This window comes from Stomoxys calcitrans, chromosome 2 (assembly GCF_963082655.1).
Source record: "Stomoxys calcitrans chromosome 2, idStoCalc2.1, whole genome shotgun sequence".
In the NCBI taxonomy this organism is placed as follows: domain Eukaryota; kingdom Metazoa; phylum Arthropoda; class Insecta; order Diptera; family Muscidae; genus Stomoxys; species Stomoxys calcitrans.
Window position 1 is genome coordinate 226,752,846 of NC_081553.1, and position 26,065 is coordinate 226,778,910.

Here is a 26,065-nt window from a genome sequence, read left to right on the forward strand (position 1 = left end):
TAATTTTTATACTCTCTTAAATCTTAAGAAATTGTTTATCTTCATTTTTTTTAATTTAATATCAATCTTACAATACTAGGAAACTATAGAAAAATTAAAAATAAAAACAAAAAGTGACAAAATAAAAATTACTACAAACAATTTTTTGAATTCTTTTTGTTTCTCTCTATCTCAGGATTTAGTTTTTCAGGAGAGAGAGAAATTTAGCTTTTTAAGTTAAATCGAAATTGTAAGTAATAGCAGTATATAGAGAAGAGAATATAGAGAAGTTTTTAAAGAAAAAAAAAAATACTTATGGATGTTGGGTATTTTGTTAATTTACTATAGCCAAAGTATCATAAACTGGGCGAGGTTCGAAAAGTAATAAAAATAAGATTTTATATGGAAAATGTATCAGGTAAAAATAGTACAGAAGAGTGTTACGATTTGCTGATTTTTTTTTTTTTAATTTAAATTTTAATAAAATTAGGTGTAAGGAGGTGAGGTGTTGAGGCTTCTCAATTGTTACATTTTTAACAAATTTCGAATTTCTTCTGGCATATAAAAACAAAAACTGACCATTGTAACTATGGCATCACATATTTGACTTTGGATTGTTTCTTCGTTGAATGTGCAATATGACAATGATTGCTATTTTAGAACAGATAGATTGAGATTGCCCCATTCAGTTAGTTATGGAGGCATGGTATGTTGTTGTTTGGGCTAGCTAGAGCTAGTTGGCATTATTTTTGTTTTTGGAAAAAAGTCTAGATTCATCTGTTTTAGAACACATAAGAAAGAATGTCTCAAGTCTGTTGGATGCTTTCGTTCCTGCTTAAAGCTTGTAAACCACATCTATGACAGAGTGACAGACAGACAGCTTTTTATTTGTTGGTTGGTTGGCTGGTTTAAATGAAGTCTTTTACTTATAGATTGTTGATGGATTAATGATGATAGATCGGCCTCATTTGATGTCAATGAACTTTATGCTGCTGTTTATTTGACCTTTGTTTGTGCCGCCGCCGCAGCTGCTGCTTCTTCTTTTTTGCGCTGCTTTTCTCTCATAAGCTCAGCATCTCTGTAATATAAACAAAAGAAAAAAAGTTAATGAATATTCAAAAACACTTTGACGCTATCAAAACTGTTTATGAGCCAGAAATGTCTAGAACATACAAAAACTGACGCGGCGTTCTTCTGCCATAGCGAACATAGGAAGATTGAATTGATAAATTATAATTTTCGGATTGTCATTTGTATGTTTATTGGCTATGACAACTAGAACAGACTTTGTTTAAACAACAGGTTTCCAGAATTTTTTTTTATTGGATATGTAACATAAAAGAAACCAGACAAGACAAACTATGGTGCATGAATTTTTATTTATTTCCAAGCTGTGTTGACAGAAGTTAAAAAAAAATTGAAAATTATTTGTATGGTATGCAGAAGTTATATGCCACCTAAAATGCACAAACATGGAATAGATCGAAAAGGGGCTGCTGGTTACACATTCCGTATGTTTTTTTTTTTATTTTGTTACGTTTATTTAGGTCGTATGGACTTTCTCGAAAAACTTTCAGTATTTGATGGTAGGTCAGGACTGAACCTAAGGATATTTGAAAACCAGAAAGAGAGGTCTTTGGAATCCCAGCCTAGTTTTGAAAAACTTAGCATGTAAAAAATAGTAGGCTGTGAGTACAACGTTAGCTCAAAATCACAAAAACATAAACATAGGTCCGTGATTTACACTAGGCAATATTGCCAAGGGGTTATCAATCCAATGACAACTAATTCGTTTGCTGTAAGTCTGCGTAGGGATCGAGGTAAACCTCAGAGCCAGCTTTCTGTCAGAACCGCATTCATCAAAGGTCGGTTAAATTGAGGTGTAACCGTTGCATGAAGTCAGTGCATATTCGAAAGTTTTGGTTGGACATTCTTAAGGGAGTACGTTTTGTACTATGTTGGAAGGATTTATGCCAAGGTCGTTTGAGGTGAGTCACAAGCGTTGTCCAACATTGGGGCCACTCCGATAACATCTCTCACGCGAAAATGTGTGCACCAGCAGAGCCTCACACCATACGTTGATCTATCAGTTTCAGAAAATGCATGGAGTAGGAGGTGGATATTCGAAAATTCTGGTTGGACATTCTTAAGGGAGTACGTACATACTATGTTGGAAGGATTTATGCCAAGGTCGTTAGCAGTGAATCACAAGCGTCTTCCAACATTGGGACCCCTCCGATAACATCTCTCACGCGGATATGTGTGCACCAGCAGAGCCTCACACCACACGTTGCAAGAAATCAGTGTCAGAAAATGCATCGATCTTGCAATTTTATCGCAAAGTACTGCGAAGGGAGGTTCTGAGACATCATTAATGCTGCTACGTCTGCTTAATTTATACCATCTAAGTTGAGTACCACAGGTGAGAACAAATTTACATTCGAAGGCACCAGGACTACCAGATGAGCGTGATGCTATTTTCCGCTTCTATACTAGTGCGACAAGAACCAGGGCGCTGAATATTGAAATCAATAGGAAGTTCAAGGAACATAAGTGGAAAGTATGGCTAAAGCCATCGAAGCATTGCACTTGAAATATCGGTGTTGGTAATTTGTGCTATAATGTCAAGTCACTCTTATACCCCGAAAAAAGGGGATGGAAGAACCTCAGTCACCTTTGGCAAAGTAGGTGTGGAGGAACTTTATCTCTTAAGTTAAGTTCCCCGATTTTATTGAATTTATTGAACACATCGAGAGTGCTTGGTCGAGCCGTAGAGCGCTAGGTCGAGACATCACAATTTATCGTCGACGAAATTGCAAATATCAATCGGAGCGCTAAATCATCCAAAGCGCTGGTACTGGACGAAATCTCAAGCTCGCTTAAGAACTTAAATGTATCGGGAGCCGAGTACAGGCAACAGGCCCTCACCTTCCTCTGAGCACTCACAGTTTCCTATGTCCGGAAAATGGGCAGGAATCCGTAATTTGTACTCCCGGCACGGGATGTTTATGACCACCACACGGGCTGGCACTTTTAGCTCTGATGTGAGTGGTGTTTGTCATTATCATGAGAAGCTTAGCTGGGAGCTAACGGATAGAGGAATCATCCATAAACGGAGTAGCTGCAACTGCAGTCGTGGATATCGAGGCCAGGCGGCACCGGCTCTTGCTAAAATGCTGAGTACCTATGTCGATTGATATGGCCAGGCGAGTTATCGGTGCCTTAAATAACCTATGGCCATAACGCTTTCGCGGCGATCGGTCCTATGGACTGGAATGAGCTTGCTCACCTCTGGAGGCTGACAAGGATCTTTGCCTCCACATGCAAATGAGGCTGCAACAACTTATGACCGTGAGTCGAGTACATGAAACAGGTCCTCAACTTGTATTTGAGCACACTCATAATTCCCCATGTCTAGAGAATGGGCAGAGTTATCCCACAACTGAAGCCTGGAAAGGACCTGAGTAAAAAAAAAGAGTAATACAGACCGATCTTCCTTCTTCCGCCGATAGCAAAGGCGCTAAAAGGACTTCTCCTATCGAGCCTAATTGCAGAATTTGCATTTGCTTAGCACTAGCAGGGACCCCGTAGATTGGATAGCACAACGATGGGTTTGCACTCCATCTATGCATATATTAACCGTGGTCTAAATCAGGTTAGGCCATACGATAGAAAGGTCTTAGTGGCTCTAGATCTCTCTAAGATGCGGCCACTCATGGCGCGCTTTTTAACAACATCGCCAATGGGTCCCCCCAGCCGCGCCTAAACCATTGGATCATGTCGCCACCAGTCGATTGTGAAATTGAGAGATAAGAATTCGAAGCTCCATAGAGTGAAGCTAGTACTTCGACAAAGCGAAGAGCAGGGAGTTCCATCCTTATCACTTGAAGATATCCGCCATCAAATATTCATCTACATTGTTCACTACATACACGCACGAGGTGAAGGATAAGTTGAACGTGAAACTCGGAAGCGTAACGATTTGGACCATCAAGTGCCCTAAAATACTTGGGGTCACTTTTTATAGCTTTTACATATTCTCCACCCATGTCACTACAATTTAGGATAAGGCCAGAAGTAAAAAAAAGGTTCTCTATTGTCGTGTCGGCAGCAGTTGCGTTGGAGACAAATAAGATTTGTTGACCACGTAGAAAGCAATTGGTTGGTCTGTGCAAAGTTATGCAGCGCTAGTGTGGTATCGTCAACACGACACGCAGTGGAATATTATGCACATCTGTCAGAATGCCGTTCTTCTCCCCAGTTTTCACGTGGGCCACCTCCATCAGTAGAAAAAGATCCTGCCCCTGCGAAGACATAACCAAATGTTGTCCAAGCAGCCCAGTTATCGCAAGACCATACAAATCATCATCTTGGGGATAGGTATTCAACACGCAGAAGCATGAAGCAGCTCTAGACCAACATTCATACAGACTCGGTAGCAGAAGCGATGAATAGCTGCTGGGTAAATGTGGTGCTTGGAGAACAATAGCATCTGAAGAAATTCACCTCCCCCGGCAAACCAGAGCAGTTCTAGCTCAATTACGATCCGGCAGATGCAGTCGCCTCAACTCTTACAGAGCCAGAATTAATGTCAACGTGCAGTATGTGTCCCGATTGTCACCTGGTATCACACGTCACCTGTTTAACTGCCCAGCTAGGCCTACTCGTCTCAGACCCAGATCCCTCTTGATGCACACCAGCTTCGTCGCAGAGTTCCCGTATCTGGATATTTAACAGAATCAAGTAGATGAAAGATAGAACACAACACATTGCTACAACAACAACAACAACATTTTGTTATTCAGAGCTAATAGGTCATGATTTGTAGATCGTTGATACCAAAGTAAAGGAATTAAAAATCCTAGCTATAGAGTAAGAAACAAATTTCCATGTAATGGGGATGTCAAAATGTCACAAAAAAATGAAAGTAATGAAATCATTACTTCTAACAATGATTATAATTTGTATGAAGTCATAACAACCTAAAGGGACACTCACCTCTGTTTGCGTTGATCAACGGTTAAATTGTCATTACGTTTTCCTTTGTTAACCTCAGCCATTTTCTTCTGGTTTTTAGCACGGGCAAGATCGCGTTGATTACCACCTAAAAGGTTAATAAAACAAAAAAAAAGTGTGTATTAATACATATACACATAGATACGCAGAATCAATTGCTGCCAATTGCATTGCACTACACACAGCACTACGGGGGAAAAATCGAATGATAGATGGTCGAATTAAATGGTATGATATCATATAGACAAGCGCTAAACACCGCCACCTGATAAGGATTTTGGGCCCCCCGTAGTAGCAACGTTCAGTGATTAGAAAAGAAAACAAAAAGAATTACTGGAGACGGCTTTGCTGTTTTCACAAATAATTGTTTGAGTTTGATAAGCAGCAGCACACATACAATGTATTTAGAAGTAAATGGTCACACACACAAACACTCTTTATGTATAATATGGAGCACATAGTGTGTACATATTGCATGCATGCAAAAAAGAAACTATATTCGTCCTCAAACTCATTCTGCCTGGTCTACTTACGAGTCATGGTTCCTGTTGTGTTGATTGTTTTGTCTGATTTCTAGTTAAAAATGTTTTTTCTCTCTCGACTATTTTATAATGCGTGGCCTAAACGCTCAAAACTCAAGGGGTTTCTCCAATACGGAATAGAGTTAAAATGTTTGTTAATTAAAATCAATCGAATGACTGAATGAAGTTCTCGACTTTTCTACTTTTCTTTACAATAATTACGAGCTAACGTATCGGTACCAAGAAACGTAACGTATCGTATAAGGTATTCCATACGACTTTTCTTAACCATAATTACGAGGTAACGTATCGTATGACGTTACACGAAAGTGGAATTGGGTATTGACATATTAGTATTTTGCAGTAGGCAGTTTATACGGCACATCATGATCGTACACATTGTGTGTGTGTGTGTATTGATGACAGTTTTTGTCAAAAACGGTACATCGATTTGGCCCAAGAGCAGTTTACTGGCCCCTCACCTATTCCTCTGAAAATTACATATATAAACCGTACCATATAAACCGATCTCCCGAATGTGCTTCTTGAGTCCCTACAAGGTGAAATTCGTGTTCATGTTCTTATCTTAGACAAGTCACTTTTTATGAATCATTGGTATTTCATTTTGTATGTCAAAATTGCCAATGTACATACGATTCTCTGCGTGGCGGAACAATTATAGGTGCTCTTATTTGTACAACTACCACAAATCATATGCAATCCGCCATCTTGCCATCAAGTTGATCGACGTTTTCCAACACACACAAAGAAATTTGTGTGCGTGTGTGAATACGTGTGCGTACATGAGCTGAGAATATGTGAGAAAGAATATGACAACGAGGGGAATGCAAACAAAAATCCAAAATCTTAATATCGTCAAACCTGGACGGCTATTAACAGCTGTTCGCATGAAACCACCTTTTTAAATCCACCTTGATATATAGTTCAAAAACAATACCGGGTGGTATGGATGAAAAAAAAAGATTGGCACAGTTTGGTCTAGACTTATTACCGAACTGGTACAAATGCAAATTTTGCCCATGAACATTCCACTAAGGGACAGGGGCAAACTTCTCACATATCAATGAGTGCAGTCCGATTCGAGTTTAAGCTCAATGATAAGGGGCCTCCTTTTTATAGCCGAGTCCGAACAGCGTGCCGCCGTGCGACACCTCTTTGGAGAGAAGTTTTACATGGCAAAGTACCTTACAAACGTTGCCAGCATTAGGAGGGGAAAACCACTGCTGAATATATTTTTCTGATGGTCTCGCCAGGATTCGAACCCAGGCGGACATGCTAACATCTACGCTACGGTGGCCTCCTACCGAACTGGTACTGTTTTTAGCACCAATCTGTTATTGGTTTTAGTACCAAACCGTTATTGGTTTTAGCATCAAACCGTTATTGGTTTTAGTATCTAACTGTTATTGTTTTTAGTACCAAACCGTTATTGATTATTCCACCCCCTAATGAACAATAACAAAAAACCTGGCGCGATGACAAGAATACAAATGTGACCGTAAATTCTTTAAAGCCTCTTTTGTTAAGTATTGAATCGATACCAAATGGTATTATAAATTTTTGCCAAGTGACCAATATAATACTAGGCGGTATTGGCAAAGTAGCGTAATTTTTCTATCAGTGTACAGGTTTTTCTCAGGATTTGCTAATAGAAGGTAAGGTCACTTGCGAAAACATAAAGTGGATAGGCACCATGAACATCATTAAGGATGTCAAATCTGTCGATTGAAAATGTCATAAAATAGGAGAAAACGTAAACAAAGACTGAATGTAAAAAGAGAACAAGTTGACATCCTCAATGACAAATATTACCAAAAATTAAAAAAAAAATTATGTCGGCTAATCGCTTGGCCTAACCTTATTCAGTGAATCCTGGGTTTTTCTAAACGCACAGTACTTTGTGTCCCCACACCAACCAAGTCGAAATGCTATAAATCATTCATGTTTTTTGATACGTAAGTTCATTATTACTCATGGTCGTTGTTAGAGGTCATGTAGTTACTTAAATATAGCCTCCATATGATCATGAACTTAGCAGAATTTAAACTTTTCGTTAATTTATTTTAATGAATCCACTTTAGATGTATTTCTATAACATTTTTGGGGTTTCCCAACAAAAAAAAAAAGTAGATAATCACTTTAATTTAATTTGTTTTCATTTAATTTGCTAAATAAAGGGGTTTACCCAGAACGTTGCGTAAAATTTTTACCTTTATAAACAATTTGAAGCATCAAATTTGTAACAGAATTAGAAAAATTCACAACAAATAAATTTACAGCAACTTATTGACTTAGGCCATACATATTTTCTTGTTTTCAAATGTAATTCATTAAATATTTTATGCAAACCTATCAATCATCCCCCTCACCTGCCCAACAAAAGCTGAATCATTTTCTATTACCCTGGCAATTGACAATTACATCAACAAAAAGTTAAACAAATTAAATATTTCCGCTTCATACAATGGCTCGACACTTAATTTTTTTTTTTTTTTATTTTTGTTTGATTTCAAACGAATACAAAACTGAATTCATTCATTGGAACGGACAATGTGTGACAAAATAGACACAACAGACAATTACTGGCAACAATTAAAACTCACTCATAGATAAGAGACAACGTGTTAATTGAGTGCGTTGATGGAGAACAATTATATTTTCCTATAACACTTTGAATAATTTCTATTTTCAAATATGCATGTCGAAAAGCATATTCAAATTTTACAATAGTTTTTTTTTTTTGAAAAATTGTAAGAGTTAAAGTTAAACGAACATTTTAAAATTAAATTAGACGAAATTCTTGGTTTATGTTCATGGCGAAACAATTAAAGGTGGTCTCATTTGTACAACAACCACAAATCATATGGTGCAATCCGCCATGCTGTCATCAAGCTGATGGACGTTTTGCCAACACACACAAAGAAATTTGTGTGTGTACACATGTACGTATATGAGCAGAGAAAAAAGATAACAAAAAAGAGAATGCAAACAAAAATCTGTCATCTTAATACCGTCAAACCTGGCCGGCTGTTAACAGCTGTTCGCGTGAGACCACCTTTTTTAATCCGCCTTGGTTTATGTTAAGTTAAGCCAAGTACTTACTTAATGCATGTGAAAATTGCCTAATAAATATTGGCCAGGATACTCTAAAGGTTCCACTACACGGCATGTATTTGTCTTATGACATATCAAATTTAGCCCATGTTGAGTTGTACATACCGTGTGATACAAACGAAACTACAATAACATATGGAAATCACTTTTCGAAATAGCATATGTAAAGTGGCAATTTTAACAAACATTTTCAATGACATCTGAATACAAAAAGTAGCATGTCATTAGACATCTACAACCGACTTCGATCATGAAGGAGTTGGAGTTTCTAGGCAACAACTAAACCGTAAGAAAAATTATTAATAACTTACTTACTAAAAGATGCATTACGGCAGGCTTGGGATCTGTGGATCTAATATGATGGGTCAGTAGAGGAACACCTCAAGGAGGTGTACTGTCTCCTCTTCTTTGGAATATAGCCATTAAGAATATATTATTGTCTCTGGAAGAAAAAGGTGTAAAAGTGGTCGCGTATGCTGATGACGTGACAATTGCGGTTAGCGGAAAGTTTCCCAGTACTCTGAGAGCTATACTTCAGGTACCACTTTCGGTAGCCTAGCAAAGTGGGCTACCGAAAGTGGTCTGAGTATAAATCCGTGGAAGACATAAGGAAATACAAGTTGCCTACATTGGAACCTGTCTACTTGCAAAGAGAGAATGTTCCATTTACAGAAAGCGCAAAACACCTGGGTGTTTGGCTGGACAGGAAATTGACTTCAAATTCAACATTTTGGAAAAAGCAAGAAAGGCAACTCTTGCCCTATACACCTGCAAGAGGGCCATTGGCAAAAGTTGGGGGTTTAGACCGCGTGTCATGCATTGGGTATATACTGCAGTTGTCAGACCTATAATGCTATATGGTGTTGTAGTCTGGTGGACAGCGCTTCAAAACTTCACCTACTGCTCAATACTTAACCGGATCCAACCTGTCTGATTTAGCGGATTTTTAACGGTGGGAACTAGAAGGCATCTTCCTTCTTCTGTTTCTGTGGTATCATAATGGACGAAAACGTCTAAGTGAGTCTAATGGCAGAGTGCCACTTAAACCATAACCTAACCAGCTCGTGCCTTCTAGTAAAAAGGAAATTAATAAAAAACATCTTTATTTTAAAGATCAAACAAAAATTTTGTAGGCCCCTGGTCATCTACGGCCGTGAAACATTGCAACAAATCTGCTCCGTCCGTCCTTCCGTCCGTCCTTCCGTCCGTCCTTCCGTCCGTCCTTCCGTCCGTCCTTCCGTCCGTCCTTCCGTCCGTCCTTCCGTCCGTCCTTCCGTCCGTCCTTCCGTCCGTCCTTCCGTCCTTCCGTCCGTCCTTCCGTCCGTCCTTCCGTCCGTCCTTCCGTCCGTCCTTCCGTCCGTCCTTCCGTCCGTCCTTCCGTCCGTCCTTCCGTCCGTCCTTCCGTCCGTCCTTCCGTCCGTCCTTCCGTCCGTCCTTCCGTCCGTCCTTCCGTCCGTCCTTCCGTCCGTCCTTCCGTCCGTCCTTCCGTCCGTCCTTCCGTCCGTCCTTCCGTCCGTCCTTCCGTCCGTCCTTCCGTCCGTCCTTCCGTCCGTCCTTCCGTCCGTCCTTCCGTCCGTCCTTCCGTCCGTCCTTCCGTCCGTCCTTCCGTCCGTCCTTCCGTCCGTCCTTCCGTCCGTCCTTCCGTCCGTCCTTCCGTCCGTCCTTCCGTCCGTCCTTCCGTCCGTCCTTCCGTCCGTCCTTCCGTCCGTCCTTCCGTCCGTCCTTCCGTCCGTCCTTCCGTCCGTCCTTCCGTCCGTCCTTCCGTCCGTCCTTCCGTCCGTCCTTCCGTCCGTCCTTCCGTCCGTCCTTCCGTCCGTCCTTCCGTCCGTCCTTCCGTCCGTCCTTCCGTCCGTCCTTCCGTCCGTCCTTCCGTCCGTCCTTCCGTCCGTCCTTCCGTCCGTCCTTCCGTCCGTCCTTCCGTCCGTCCTTCCGTCCGTCCTTCCGTCCGTCCTTCCGTCCGTCCTTCCGTCCGTCCTTCCGTCCGTCCTTCCGTCCGTCCTTCCGTCCGTCCTTCCGTCCGTCCTTCCGTCCGTCCTTCCGTCCGTCCTTCCGTCCGTCCTTCCGTCCGTCCTTCCGTCCGTCCTTCCGTCCGTCCTTCCGTCCGTCCCTCCGTCCGTCCCTCCGTCCCCCTCCATCGATGTTTTTTATAAAATTAAAATTTTTAAAAAATTTTTTCTCAAGTTTTTTTTTCCTACGGATCAATTACAACATTATCATGAAAATTAAGTTTCGACCATGTCGATATTTATAACAAAAGGAGAATTTATCACCAACTATTGGCAGTTATGTGGTTATAAACAACTTTAATGGGCCAAATGGTGTTGTAAGTGCGTGACACCATAACCCACAATTGGAAAAACTTTATCCACATCGGCGGCCACCATGTTGTAATGTAAAATGGAATAGGTCATGAAAAACTCAACGAATGGAATAGAGGGAGCAAAATGACTGCATGCATATGACGTACGGTAAATATTTGGGTTGGCGTATTACACACATTGTTATTGTTATTGTTTTTCAATTCAAATTTGAACCTATTAAGTTGTTAAAATCAAATTAGTGAGTAGAGGAAGGCAGAAAGGCAACGGCAACAGCAACAACAACAACTATCTGCCACAAAAACTTCTACAGATGTTTTGTGGTTGTGCAGGGTTAAGGGGGACAAACAAACTCTACCCCATTACACTCTCCTTTGGTGGGATTTACTCAACATTGTGCAATTGGACTCAAAATAAGGTCAACACTAACTTGGCTGCGATGAAGTTGGAGTCGAAAGGGGCAGTGGCAGTGGCAAAGTGTTAATATTTTGCTTATGCTAGGTGAAGTGTTGGAAACACGACGGTTCCCATTGGGAAATGGGGAAATGCCCGAAGGCTGTGTGTTTGGGTGTGTTTTCATATTCGCCTGTGTGATTATTTTCATTGTGCTCGTTAGTCCGTGGAGAGTGAGTTGAGTTTTTCAGTTGAAATGGCAAATCTAACCAACCATTACAGTGCTTAAGTGCTGCTGGCTCATTGGTGATGTATGCAAGTGTTTCGGTGAAGGCACCTCTTGTCCAAACTTAGGCAGACCATTCAATTCCAAAGTACATGTCAATAAACCAGATAAATGCAATTGTCTGGAATTTATAGAATACTAACGACCATGTTGAGGAAATTTTAAAACAACAACAAAATGTAATAATCATAAAATTTGTTAAAAAAATTTAGGAAAATTAATTTTCTACTCGATTTTCGATAAATTGAATTTCAATAAAAATCGAGGTTGGGTTTGGGTGGACACCGTGACGCAGAGGTTCGCAGTCCGCCTATGACGCCGAATGCTTGGTTTTAACTCCCGGAATGAACATAAGACAACATTTTAGCGCTGGCTTTCCCCTGACTAGTGCTGGCTACATTTGTGAGCTATCCTGCCATGTTAAGACTTCTCTACCAAGCGGTGTCGCTATGTGGCACGCTGCAGAGTGGGATGACGTCTGCTCTTTCATTCCCTCCGCTATGATCCGGCATCCAAACTATGCTGATTGTGCCATTATCAGAGAAGGCGTTAATCTGTTTTTTGAACTCCAAAACTGCTCGTGACCTTAGCGTCCTGGTTGTTATTGCCCTGATGGCCAGTTTACTGTCTGTAAAGATGTTCACACTGGACGTCCTCTCATGACCATCTCACGCATTCCGTGAAGTCACAAAGTAATCCCATGACAGCCGGTTGGACGTACCGGATTGGCCCGATGGAGTTCTTCATCGGCAAGGGCAGCCGCCTCAGTGTATAACACTCTGCTACACCAACAACAATAACACAGGGTAATGGGAGAATACCTATTTCCATACCAGGACTCCGCCCAGGCACTTAGACCTCTTGGCATTCTGGAGTTCTGTGGAGCATTTAATTGGCTGACTGGACTATACTCTCACCGATGAGAATTTCTTCCCGGTCAGCTTGGTTCCCTACCTTTTTTCTGCTTTCTTGGTCCGCGGTGTGGTGTATCTCTATCGGTGTTTCTTCAAATTTTTTTTATACCCATCACCGAAGGATGGGGGTATATTCATTTTGACATCCCGTTTGCAACACATCGAAATATCCACTTTCGATCTTATAAAATATATATATTCCTGATCAGCGTAAAAATCTAAGACGATCTAGCCATGTCCGTTCGTCAGTCTGTTGAAAACACGCTACACTCTTTAAAAATAGGGATATTGAACTGAAACTTTGCACAAATTCTTTTTTTTTTATCTATAAGCAGGTTAAGTTCGAAAATGGGCTATATCGGACTATATCTTGATATAGCCCCCATATAGACCGATCCGCCGATTTTGAGTCTTAGGCCCATAAATGCGACATTTATTTTCCGATTTTGCTGCAATTTGGGGCATTGGGTTGTGTTAATTCACCCGATATCCTTCTTCAATTTGGCTCAGATCTGTTCAGATTTGGATATAGCTGCCATATAGACCAATCTCTCGATTTAAGGTCTTGGGCCCATTAAAAGCGCATTTATTATCCAATTTTGCCAAAATTTGGGACAGTGAGTTGTGTTAGGACATTCGACATCCCTCTTCAATTTCGACCAGATCGGTTTAGATTTGGATATAGCTGCGATATAGATCGATCTCTCGGTTTAGGGTCTTGGGCCTATATACTGGACTATACTCTCACCGATGAGAATTTCTTCCCGGTCAGCTTGGTTCCCTACCTTTTTTCTGCTTTCTTGGTCCGCGGTGTGGTGTATCTCTATCGGTGTTTCTTCAAATATTTTTTATACCCATCACCGAAGGATGGGGGTATATTCATTTTGACATCCCGTTTGCAACACATCGAAATATCCACTTTCGATCTTATAAAATATATATATTCCTGATCAGCGTAAAAATCTAAGACGATCTAGCCATGTCCGTTCGTCAGTCTGTTGAAAACACGCTACACTCTTTAAAAATAGGGATATTGAACTGAAACTTTGCACAAATTCTTTTTTTTTTATCTATAAGCAGGTTAAGTTCGAAAATGGGCTATATCGGACTATATCTTGATATAGCCCCCATATAGACCGATCCGCCGATTTTGAGTCTTAGGCCCATAAATGCGACATTTATTTTCCGATTTTGCTGCAATTTGGGGCATTGGGTTGTGTTAATTCACCCGATATCCTTCTTCAATTTGGCTCAGATCTGTTCAGATTTGGATATAGCTGCCATATAGACCAATCTCTCGATTTAGGGTCTTGGGCCCATTAAAAGCGCATTTATTATCCAATTTTGCCAAAATTTGGGACAGTGAGTTGTGTTAGGACATTCGACATCCCTCTTCAATTTCGACCAGATCGGTTTAGATTTGGATATAGCTGCGATATAGATCGATCTCTCGGTTTAGGGTCTTGGGCCTATAAAGGGCGTATTCATTCTCCGATTTCCACGAAATTTGGGACAGTGAGTTGTGTAAGGCCCTTCGACAACCTTTCTTCAATTTGGCCAAGATCGGTCCAGATTTGGATATAGCCGCCATATGGGCCGATCTCTCGTTTAAGGTTTTGGACCCATAAAAGGCGCATTTATTGTCCAATTTTGCCTAAATTCGGGATAGTGAGTTGTGTTACGCCCTTTGACAACCTTTCTTCAATTTGGCCTAGATCGGTGCAGATTTGAATATAGCTGCCATATAGACTGATCTCTAAATTTAAGGTCTTGGGTCCATAAAAGGCGCATTTATTATCCGATTTTGGGACAGTGAGTTGTGTTAGGACATTCGACATCCCTTTCCAATTTCGACCAGATCTGTTTAGATTTGGATATAGCTGCCATATAGACCGATCTCTCGATTTAAGGTCTTGGGCCCACAAAAGGCGCATTTATTGTTCGACATCGCTTAAATTTGGGACAGCGAGTTAAGATAGGCTCCACGACATATTTCTGCAATATGGCACAGATCGGTCCAGATTTGGATATAGCTGCCTTATAGATTGATCTCTCGATTTAAGGTTTTGGGCCCATAAAAGGCGCATTTATTGTCCGATGTCACCAAAACTTGGAACAAAGAGTTAAGTCATACTTCTGCAATATGGCACAGATCGATCCAGATTTGGATATTGCTGTCATATAGACCAATCTCTAGATTTAAAGTCTTGGCCCCATAAAAAGCACATTCATAATCCCATTTCGTTGAAATTTGGGACAGTGACTTATGTTAGTATTTTCGACTTATGTTAGGCCTACCAATATCCGTGTCGAATTTGGTCCAAATCGGACCAATATAAAGCTGCTATGGGGACATAAATTATGAAATTAACGTCTTTTTACTTGTTCTCTTTTACCTTTATTTAGGGCGATTACGATGGATCTAAGATCTCTCGTGTGCCCTTAAATCTAACCAACCTAACCCAATCTATATGCCATTTTGGCAATGCCGGATTTACTAGGTCTAATGTCACTTTGATAAGGCCCAATTCTATCGTTGACTTTAGATTTTAATTTCTCACACAGTGAGCCTTGAAAGAAAAACTCTGTAGTCGGCACATACTGTAGTCTCATGCTTTTTTGTGTTCGGGACATGGTATACTGAGATTTTAATCGTTGGGTACGCTCTCTTCAAGCCAGAGTGCGCAGACAAGCTGATACATTTGCCTCATTCGCTTGTGGCTTCCGGTCTTAAATGGTTCGGCTGCTAACTCATCGGTTCCTGCTGCTTTGTAGTTCTCTAAACGGCTAAGTAGTATTCTGACTTTGACTAGGCGGAAAATATTCTATACCATAATCAGGATTTGGGTGTGGGACACTACCATCTGGGGAAAATGTTCTCTCCATATAATAAGCATATGTAAACAGATTTTCTTTTATGTCTCTGCAGGACGGTAAGCCCGTAACGCAGCCATTACTCTATTCGTTATTTTTTTCAGTAGATTGCTGGACTTCATACTCACTCTTGAACATCTCGATCCACTCACATTTACGTCTTTCCATTTTCTAGTCTTTCTTCGAAATGAATTGTTGTTATCTACTACTTGTAACTGACAGAAGGATAGGTCTGTATGCCACACTTGCCTTCAGAAGTATTAGGTACCCCTATGTTCAAAAATTTCTCTATGCAATTTGAATATCGTCCAACTTTATTACGAAAATAAGTTTTTTTGCCATTATAATGAAATGTTTCTGAAATGTTTATATGCGCGACATCTACATATCCAAGGGTATGAAAGGCAGTTTTGCTATTGATTTAGACCGCTAAGGTCTTCCAACTCATTTAATTTTCACCCACCTCTACGGGTTTTCCCGTTTTTTCCTCAATGACTTTGAATGGCAAATCAATCCCCAGAGTATGATTTTAAAATCAACAACTTGACAGTTTGAAAATTAAAATTCTATTCCATCACTTAGTCACGCCACGTGCCCCAAGCTAGCCAACACAGCTCGTTGGCTTGTTGGCAATAAGCAGAGTGGACAATTACCTTTTTTTGTCTCATCTCCATTTAGAGTGAACGAAAGTTTTCAACTCTGCGCTCTGACCAAATTGACTGTCATATAAAAATTTAAATTATTTACAAATTCATCCAGTGATTTTGGATCAACTAACGAGTGAACGTGTGTGGCCAGAAGCGCAAAACTCTGGCCAAAGTGGAATAAAACAAAAAGGATTAACAGCGGAAACCAAAATTGCTTATAAATATTAATTAACGCAAAAAAGGGTTAACAAAAAGTGTATCCCTAAAAAAAGGGGGAAATTGAAAAAAGAAATATTTCAAGCTCAATAGGTTTTAATTTAACCTTTCCAACATGCGAAGAGTTTTAGTAATGCTGTTGTGGTCCTGTTGCCATTTGGCCAAAATACAAGGTTTAAGCAGGGATGATTTTGGCGGAAGCAGACAATTTACATTTGCCGACAGCGGCGGTGGTGGCCAAGTACCTGTTCCAGCTCAGCAAGAGTCACAAGGTAAATACTAAGAAAATCCTGAGTACTAAAATGAAGTTTAGCAGTTAAGAGGATATTTAGTGGCTAACAGACTGAAGTAATTATTTCGGTACTGAGTTCTGAATCCATGTATGCAGTTTTTCTCTGTCCCTTAAGCAACAGGGAAAAACTTCTCTCATATTAATGAGTGCTGTCCGATTCAAGTTCTTAAGTTGAAAAATAAGAGACCTCCGTGTTATAGCCGAGTCCGAACGGCGGGCCGCAGTGCGACACCTCTACGGGAAGAAGTTTTTCCACATGGTATAGAACCTTTCAACTAGCGCCAGCATTAGGAGGGGGTATAAACACCGCTGAAAATTTTCTGAAGTTCTCGCCAGGTTTTCAAACCAGGCGTTAATATGAGGATACTTAAGGACTAACAGACTGATGTGATTATTTCGGTTTTTGCACATAGTGTACTCAGTTCAGAGAAGTTTGCCCAGTTCCTTTTGTAGTCTCCACCATAAGATGAAGCTGGATATTCCATCAAGAAGGGTAAAGCAAATTCCAAATTTTGCCCATGAACATTTCACAAAGGAACAGGGGCAAACTTCTCACATATGAATGAGTGCAGTCTAATTTAAGTTTAAGCTCAATGACAAGAGGCCTTCTTTTTATAGCCGAGTCCAAATGGCGTGCCGCAGTGCGACACCTCTTTGGAGGTAAGTTGGGCTTAGCATAGTACCTCACAAATGTTGCCAGCATTAGGAGGGGAAAACCACCGCTGACATTTTTTTCTGCCAGGATTCGAACCCAGGCGTTCAGCGTCATAGGCTAACCTCTGCTCTACGGTGGCCTCCAGAAGGGTAACACCTCGAAATGTTGAACAAAGGCCCTATACAGTTTATAAATTCTTAATTGCCATGACATTTTGCGTCAATTTAGCAAAATGTCATGGCGATCTGTCTGTCGATAGCGTGCAAACTTTCGGACTGTTATGTTAGCCACTTGAAATTTTATACAATATTTTTTACCACCGATAAACTCCCGACTTCCACTTCTGTCGAGAACATTGGAAAAATGTTTCAGCGGTTATTATCGCAAGCCACCGTGAACGCTGGGTTCCGTATAATGGCGAGAATGGTAAAAAATATTCAGCATTGGTTTTACACGAAACGTATTCTCATGTGTTTTTAAAAATGTGGCAACTCTGAAAGTTGAACACATCGTGTGATACGTATGAAAAAAATGAACAACATGAATAAATATGAACAAGTAGGTTAGGTAAGAGTGGCAATCCTGCACAGACTCACTTAGACATTTTTAAGTCCATTGTGATATCACAATAGCGGCAGACCAAGGGAATCGAACCCACGAACCTAGCGTAAAAATCTAAGACGATCAAGCCATGTCCGTCCGTCTCCCCGTCTGTCTGTTGAAATCACGCTACAGTTTTTAAAAATAGAGATATTAAGCTGAAACTTTAAACCGATTCCTTTTTGTCCAGAAACAAGTTAAGTTCGAAGATGGGCTATATCGGACTTTATGTTGATATAGCCCCCATGTAGACCGATCCGCCGATTTAGGGTCTTAGGTCCATAAAAGACACATTTATTATACGGTTTTGCTGAAGTTTGGGACAGTGAGTTGTGTAAGGCCCTTCGACATCCTTCTTTAATTTGGTATAGATCGGTACACATTTGGATATGGCTGCCATATAGACCGATCTTTCGATTTAAGGTCTTGGGCCCATAAAAGGCGCATTTATTGTCCGATGTCGCCGAAATTTGTGACAGTGGGTTGTGATAGGTCCTTCGATATTGTTCTTCAATTTGCCTCAGATCGATACATATTAGGATAAAGCTGCCATATAGACCGATCTCTCGATTTAAAGTTTTGGGCCCATAAAAGGCGCATTTATAATCCGATTTCACTGAAATTTGACACAGTGACTTATGTAAGGCTTTTCGACATCCGTGTAGTATATGGTTTAGATCGGTTTATTTTTAGATATAGCTACTTAAAAGATCAATATTTCGTTATACACAATTGAACAACGAGGCATGCATTTTTCACCGGATTTTGACGAAAAGTGATTTACTTGTATACCTGAGGTGGTGGGTATCACAAGTTCGCCCCAGCCGAATTTAACGCCTTTTTACTTGTTGATATATATATGAGCTTCATCAAGGAGGCCACCGTAGTGCAGAGGTAAGCATGTCCGCCTATGACGTTGAACGTCTGGGTTCGAATCCTGGCAGGAGCATCAGAAAAATTTTCAGCGGTAATTATTCCCTTCTAATGCTGGCGACATTTGTAAGGTACTTTGCTATGCAAAAATTTCTCTCCAAAGAGGTGTCGCTCTGAGGCATGCCGTTCGGACTTTGCTATAAAAAGGAGGTCCCTTATCATTGAAGCAAAAATTGATTTGTGAGAAGTTTGCACCAGTGCCTTAATGGAATGTTCATGGGCAAATTTGCATTTACATCAATTAATTGACCGACATGGACCGTACTTGTCATTGAAAAATACCACTTTCAGAGTTTTAGGCAAATCGAATATTAATTGCGCCGTCCAGTGGATCAGAGTGTCAAATTGGGAGATAGGTTTATATGGTAGCTATATGAGATTACCAACCGATTTAGACCATACTTGGTACAGTTGTTGGAAGTCATACCAAAATGACATATGCAAAACTTTCAACCGAATTGGATAAAATTTCGCCCTATAGAAGCTCAAGTAATCTAATCGGGAGATCGGTTTATATTACGGCTACGTCAGGTTATGGCATAATTTAGACCATAGTTGGCACTGTTGTCGGAAGTCATTCCTCAACGATATGTGCATAATTTCCACCAAATCGGATGAAAACTTCGGCATCTAGAAGCTCAAGAGTCTGATAGGAAGATCGGTTTATATGGCGGCTATATCAGGTTTTGAACTGATTTAGCTATACTTGGACTTCTCCAGCCATATGTGCAAAATTTCAGCAAAATCGGATAAGAATTGGGTACTTTAGAAGTTCAAGAAGTCTAATCGGGAGATCGGTTTATTGTATATGGCAGCTATATCAGATTATGAACCGATTTGAACCATACTTAGCACAGTTGGAAGTGATACCAACACAGCACGTGCAAAATTTCACCCAAATCGGATAAGAACAGCGCCTTCTAGAGGCTCAAGAAGTCAAGACCCAAGATCGGTTTATATGGCATATATAGATGGGCCGATTTGGCCCATTTACAATCTCCATCAAACTACACTAATAAGAAGAATTTGTGCAAAATTTCAAGTGCCAGGCTTTCCCTTCGAAAGTTAGCGTGCTTTCGATAGACAGACGGACGGACGGACATGGCTAGATGGTTTTAAAATGTCATAACGATCAAGAATATATATACTTTGTGGGGTCTTAGACTCATATTTCGAGGTGTTACAAATAGAAGGACGAAATTAGTATACCCCCATCCTATGGTGCAGCGTATAAAAATGGATTTTGGAATAAATATGCAATTTTTATACCCACCACCGAAGGATGGGAGTATATTCATTTTGTCATTCCATTTGCAACACATCGAAATATCCATTTCCGACTCTATAAAGTATATATTGTATATTCTTGATAGGCGTAAAAATCTAAGACGATGTACCTATGTCCGTCCGTCTGTTGAAATCACGCTACAGTCTTTAAGAATAGAGATATTGAGCTGAAACTTTGCACACAATCTTTTTTTGTCCTTAAGCAGATTAAGAAGATGGGTTATATCGGACTATGTCTTGATATAGCCCCTTAGGCTCATAAAAGCCACATAAATGACGTATTTGTTCCCGAAATTTGGGACAGTGAGTTGTGTTAGGTCCCTCAACATATTTCTGCAATTTGGCCCAGATTGATCCAGATTTTGATATAGCTGCCATAGAGACCGATCTCTCGATTTAAGATCTTGGGCCATAAAAGGCGCATTTATTGTCCGATGTCGCCGAAATTTGAAATAGTGAGTTGTGTTAGGTCCTTCGATATCTTTGTTCAATTTGGCCTCGATAGATCCAGATTTGGAAATAGCTGCCATATAGACCGATCTCCCGATTCAGCGTCTTGCGTCCACAAATGACACATTTATGATTCGATTTTGACGAAATTTGGGTCGGTGAGTTGTGTTAGGCCCTTTGACAACCCCCTTCGATTTGGCTCACATCGCTTAAGATTTGGATATAGCTACAATATAGACCGATCTACCGATTTAGGTTTCATAGAATCTATGAAAAAATCATTGGAGCCAAATTGAAGAATTTTTCATCCACCAAATGAAAAAATTCTTCAATATAAAGAAGGTTTTTTTCGGTGTATCATAAATGTTCTGATCTATTTTATTTTATTTTTTATAGCCTTGTCCACTATGTTTCTATTTGAATGCATAAAATATGTATCTCTTTTTTTTTTGGAAAAAAGAATAAAATGTTTACCTAGATTTTCTTAATTTATTTATTTATAAAATTGTCACAAAATGAATATTTTTTGTTATAAAAAATAACATGGGAACATTAAAGTATACTATTAAGTTCAATTTGGCTACTGTGGAAACCCCACCCTCTTAATTATCATTAATTATTTACAAAAACCCCTGCATAAAGCTTTGCTCACCCCATAACCTTAAAAACAAAGAATTATACTTCTCCACCTGTTGGCCTTAATGAAAATTACATTTAAATCAGTGCTACTACACTGTAGCGCTGGTTATATTATGCTTGGTAACTTAAGTGGCAGCATGTTATGTGTCTACACCAATACAATGGTAGTGTCGTATTCATGCATATTGTACACATGAATCCTGATATCTCCGCTTGTATACGTGAACACACAACAAAGACATGTGTATAAGGTAATTATTATTATTATTTTTTTTTTATTCTGGTTTGTTTATTTTATTGGCAAGTGGACAGGAACACAGAAAGGCAATAAAAATAACAAAACCGACAAAAACAAGAACAAAAACAAGTGCGGTCGTTATTTCCCTTTCTCCATGAGCCAAGGCAAATAAGTATGTGTGTAATTTCTTTAATTCATCGACCAGTGGGCTAGAGTAGTTGTACAGTAGCGATGTGCAGAGCTCATGAATATCATCTGCCGGAATTCATTCATTCATTTAATCGCGTGTATGTAAACGAAAACATTTATATTTGTATGTAAAATAGATGCAAAAGGAAATAAATATTTACATAGAAATTATTAACCTGAGATTGACATGCCAACTCTGTCTGTGAAAATATTTTCGAGCAAAGGGATTATGTGACATATGTGAGTGAATTATTTCGTATGAAGTAGTATTTCGTAGAAACAATAAAAACAGTTAGTGGAAAGCTTCAAATTAAAATATCTCACATGGTAGCTAAGGTTATGTACAGGGTAGCTGACACGAAGTGTTGCCAAGTTGACAGTAAATAGGGTTTATTATCGGTAAAACATTTTGGAAGCATTGGACATGCAAGCATTTCGGTCCTAGACCACGTACAAAGCAAAAAAAAAACTCGGCTCCGTCACTGAGTGATTAAAAAATAGTACTGAGCACTTATTTCATACACACAATGGCTGTCTAACTCACCAGATGCCAGTACAATGGACTTTTCTATTTGGACCATTTTAGAGAGTAAGGTAAGGACTGAAATGGATGCACTGAAGAAAGCCATTGTATCGTACGGTAATGTTTCAAAATACCAGTAGACTACATTTGTGCTGCTTATTACGCGTTTTCTGTACGATTCAGAGTTATAGTCAAGGCAAATGTGGTCATATCGATCAAACGTGAATGTATTCTGAAATTCAGATATCTTCTACATATTTTTGTCATTTGAATCAATTAAACAAGTAGAAAGGCGTTAAGTTCGGCCGGGCCGAACTTTATAAACCACTTTTCGTCAGTATCCGGTCAAAAATTTATAATTTATACCTCCATAGCAGCTTTATCGAAATATGGCCCGTTTTGGATCAAATTCGCAATGGATATTGAGTGGTATAAAAAGTAAAAATTTTGGCACTGTCCCAAATTTCGGCGAAATCGGACCAGAAATTCGATTTTTATGAGCCCAAGACCTTAAATCGAGATATCGGTCTATATGGCAGCTATATCCAAATCTGAACCGATCTGTGCTTTATTGTAGAAAGATGTCGAGATGCTTAACATCAGTCACTGTCCCGAATTTCGACGAATTCGGACAATAAATGCGCCTTTTATGGGCTCAAAATCTTAAATCGAGAGATCGGTCTATATCTTGGCCAAATAAAGAAGGATGTCGAAGGGTCTAACACAACTCACTGTCCCAAATTTTGGCAAAATCGGACAATAAATGCGCCTTTTATGGGCCCAAGACCTTAAATCGAGAGACCGGTCTATATGGCAGCTATATTCAAATCTGAACCGATCTAAACCAAACTGAAGATGTATATCGAGTTGCCTAACGCAACTTACTGTCCCAATTTTCAGCAGAATCAGATAATAAATGTGAATTTTAGTCTGTAGTCAGTCGTTCGCTGTATGTCGTGCATCAAAGTAAATTTTGCTAGCTTGTGCTGTGCCAATATTTTAACCTTTCATTACTTTGTAAGCTTTCTACTATTAATTACACATAAACACCTGAATTAAATATAAAATAAACTGAATTTGTGCATTGATACTAAAATGCAAATTTTGCCCATAAACATTCCACTAAAGAACAGGGGCAAACTTCTCAATTTATTATTTTCAACTGTGTTAGTGTGCCCATCACTGATTAAAACTGTCATGATGTTTAAGCTGTAATGTTTTTTTATGACGGCGGTAACTAGAATTTAGGTTCAGTTAAGTTTCAAGAAGTTTTATCCATTTATTATGGATTCATATTTGCCTAGGGTATTATATAGTCGGCTTCGCCCGGTTCTTTTCTTTACTTACTGGTTTTTTATTAAAGTTAACATTTCTCCTCGCCTTCTATGCTTTACAGTTCTCACACGTCAATTAATCGCTGGCACAGTAAATCCTTTTATTGTAAACACACCATCCTATTGTATCTGTGTACCAGCGGGATCATGTCCGAATCCATTGCCCACACCACCCACGGATGGCACTGGTCAAATCGATATACGTATTGTTAACACTGTAAGTTACATTCGTAGGTTATGAAAGCTTTAATCTAATTGTTATGGGATTTAAATATCATGCTTCTCAATTTCATTAATACGCAGGGAGCCACACCCGCACCCACCACCCCACCTTTCTCCTGCAATTTTGGTCTGGCGGTATGCTGTCAGGCTGGTGCATACCAGTGCGGCCGCAGTTATCCACCACCGCCAGGCAGTGTCGCAGCGGGGGCAGGCCAGGCTTCATTTGGTGAATATCCTTGGCAGGTGGCGCTATTAACAACCGGCGAAGTGTATTTGGGCTCGGGAGCTCTAATATCGGCTCAGCATGTGCTAACAGTGGCCCATAAGGTGGCCAATTTGGCGTGAGTTTGAATTTTGGTTTTTTTTGCATATGGAAAATTAAAAAATTTTTTTTTTCCCTAACAGCATTACCTCATTTAAAGTGCGCGTGGGCGAATGGGATGCTGCCAGCACTGCTGAACCCATTCCAGCACTAGATGTCATGGTCTCCAATGTCTTTATACATCCGAACTACAACAGTAATAATCTGCAGAATAATGTGGCCGTTTTGAAGTTAGCCACTCCAGTGTCTTTATCCAGCAGGTCCACGGTGGGCACCATTTGCCTGCCCAGCATAGCGTTTGTGGGTCAACGTTGCTATGTGGCTGGTTGGGGTAAAAATGATTTTGGTCCCACTGGAGCCTTTCAGGCCATACAACGCGAAGTCGATGTGCCACTCATACCTAATGCCGATTGTCAAACAGCTTTACGTCAAACACGTTTGGGCGCTAGCTTTGTGCTTAACAATGCCAGTTTCATATGTGCCGGAGGCGAGGCAGGCAAAGATGCTTGCACGGTAAGTGTCTGTATGTGTGTGAAGAAAATGCGTTTCAAAAACCTTAACAAAATGTGATTATAATTAAGTATAACTGAGTGTGTGTGTGTGTGTGGGTATGGGTTTGGGTGAATATGTGTTTGTGTGTCTTTGATTTTTGTCCTTCAATGTTAATTTTTTCTATTTTTCCATTTCATTTCATTTAATCAAGGGTGATGGTGGCTCACCATTGGTATGTCAAACGGGAGGCATTTGGTATGTTGTCGGCATGGTGGCCTGGGGCATTGGTTGTGGAACCGCAGGGGTTCCTGGCGTATATGTTAATGTGGCCACATATTTACCATGGATACAAACAATGATGGCTGCATAGTTCAGGGGGAGATCGCATGCAAACAAATGAAGAGGAGAGAACATGAGGACACCAATGACCAATGACCAACAACCAAGACCACTGACCATAACGAAATACAACACAAAGGAATGTTGTGGCACCCCCACGCAGTTCATTGACTGTTGCAGTAATTTCTGAGTTTCAATCTTTGTTGGACCCCATGGTGTGCCTCAATTTAGGTTTCTAGTTTAAATGTAATTTTTAATCCATTGTACATACATACATATATTTATAATAAAAACCTTTAAATATAAGTTAAATTATAAAAAAATTCAATTTTGTTGCAATTTTTAAAATAATTTATATTCGCATTTAACTCTCAATCACCTTTCATAAGAAGCCCATATTGTCCCGTTCGGTATATATGTCCACTTGGGGCATAATTTAGGGTGGGGCGACATCGCTGGGAATTGACCCAAATTTTTGAATTGGTTTCGAATTCAAAACCCAAATACCTATCATTTGAGTCTCATATTGCCTTTCCTTACTGCTTTTTTATACCCACCCCTATGGGATGAGGGCATACTAATCTAGTCGTTGCATTTGCAACACCTCGAAATATTCGTCCAAGACCCCATAAAGTAGATATATTTTTGATCGTCTCGACGTTCTGAGATGATCTAGCCATGTCCGCCCATCCGTTTGTCGAAATCACAATACCTGTCGAACGCGTAGATGGGGGGTTCCCAAGATTCGCCTCGGCCGAACGCTTAGCACGCCCTAACTTGTTTTTATTCAATTTTCCAAAAAATTTAACTTTGACGATGATATCGATTCGATGAATATCGTTCGATATTCAGACAAAAAATGTCATCGTTATTTTGCCAGCTCTAGTTTGTGGGGAAGGGTTTTGGGGTGGAACAGCCACCTTAAGTATTTTAGAAATAGGGTAAAGGAGAGCGTCCGCCTCCCTTCAGATATCTAAAAATGAGCTTGCTCACCTATATAAGCTTGACGAGGATCGCTACCAACACATGCAAATGTATTGCATTCTTCTCATTGGTGAATATTTCAGCTCTTTTTGAGTTAAATAAGATAAGACCCACTCAGACGTTTTCGACCATTGTGAACAGAAGAAGGAAGGTGCCTTCTAGTTCCTACGGTTGAACCATCCAGATCGCTTTTGAAAGCCAAACATCTTGCGAGTACTCATTCACATGTGCCAATTCAGACAAGTTCTCAAAGAAATGAGAACCTAA

At 40.0% G+C, this 26,065-nt stretch overlaps 2 protein-coding genes across 2 annotated transcripts; one reads left to right on the forward strand and one right to left on the reverse strand.

Annotated features, from left to right (window-relative positions):
* Positions 1 to 301: 301 nt before the first annotated feature.
* LOC106081017 (putative SERF-like protein) lies at positions 302 to 5,734 on the reverse strand. The gene is made up of 3 exons (XM_013242685.2): positions 5,529 to 5,734; positions 4,978 to 5,083; positions 302 to 1,057 (listed from the first exon to the last, which is right to left on the reverse strand). The coding sequence occupies exons 1-3, from the start codon at positions 5,533 to 5,535 to the stop codon at positions 976 to 978; spliced, it is 195 nt and encodes a 64-aa protein (XP_013098139.1). The 5' UTR covers positions 5,536 to 5,734; the 3' UTR covers positions 302 to 975.
* A 10,680-nt stretch (positions 5,735 to 16,414) lies between these two features.
* Positions 16,415 to 25,098, forward strand: LOC106080997 (phenoloxidase-activating factor 2). The gene is made up of 5 exons (XM_013242656.2): positions 16,415 to 16,571; positions 23,502 to 23,656; positions 23,743 to 24,002; positions 24,067 to 24,496; positions 24,687 to 25,098. The coding sequence occupies exons 1-5, from the start codon at positions 16,415 to 16,417 to the stop codon at positions 24,843 to 24,845; spliced, it is 1,161 nt and encodes a 386-aa protein (XP_013098110.2). The 3' UTR covers positions 24,846 to 25,098.
* The last annotated feature ends 967 nt before the right edge of the window (positions 25,099 to 26,065 follow it).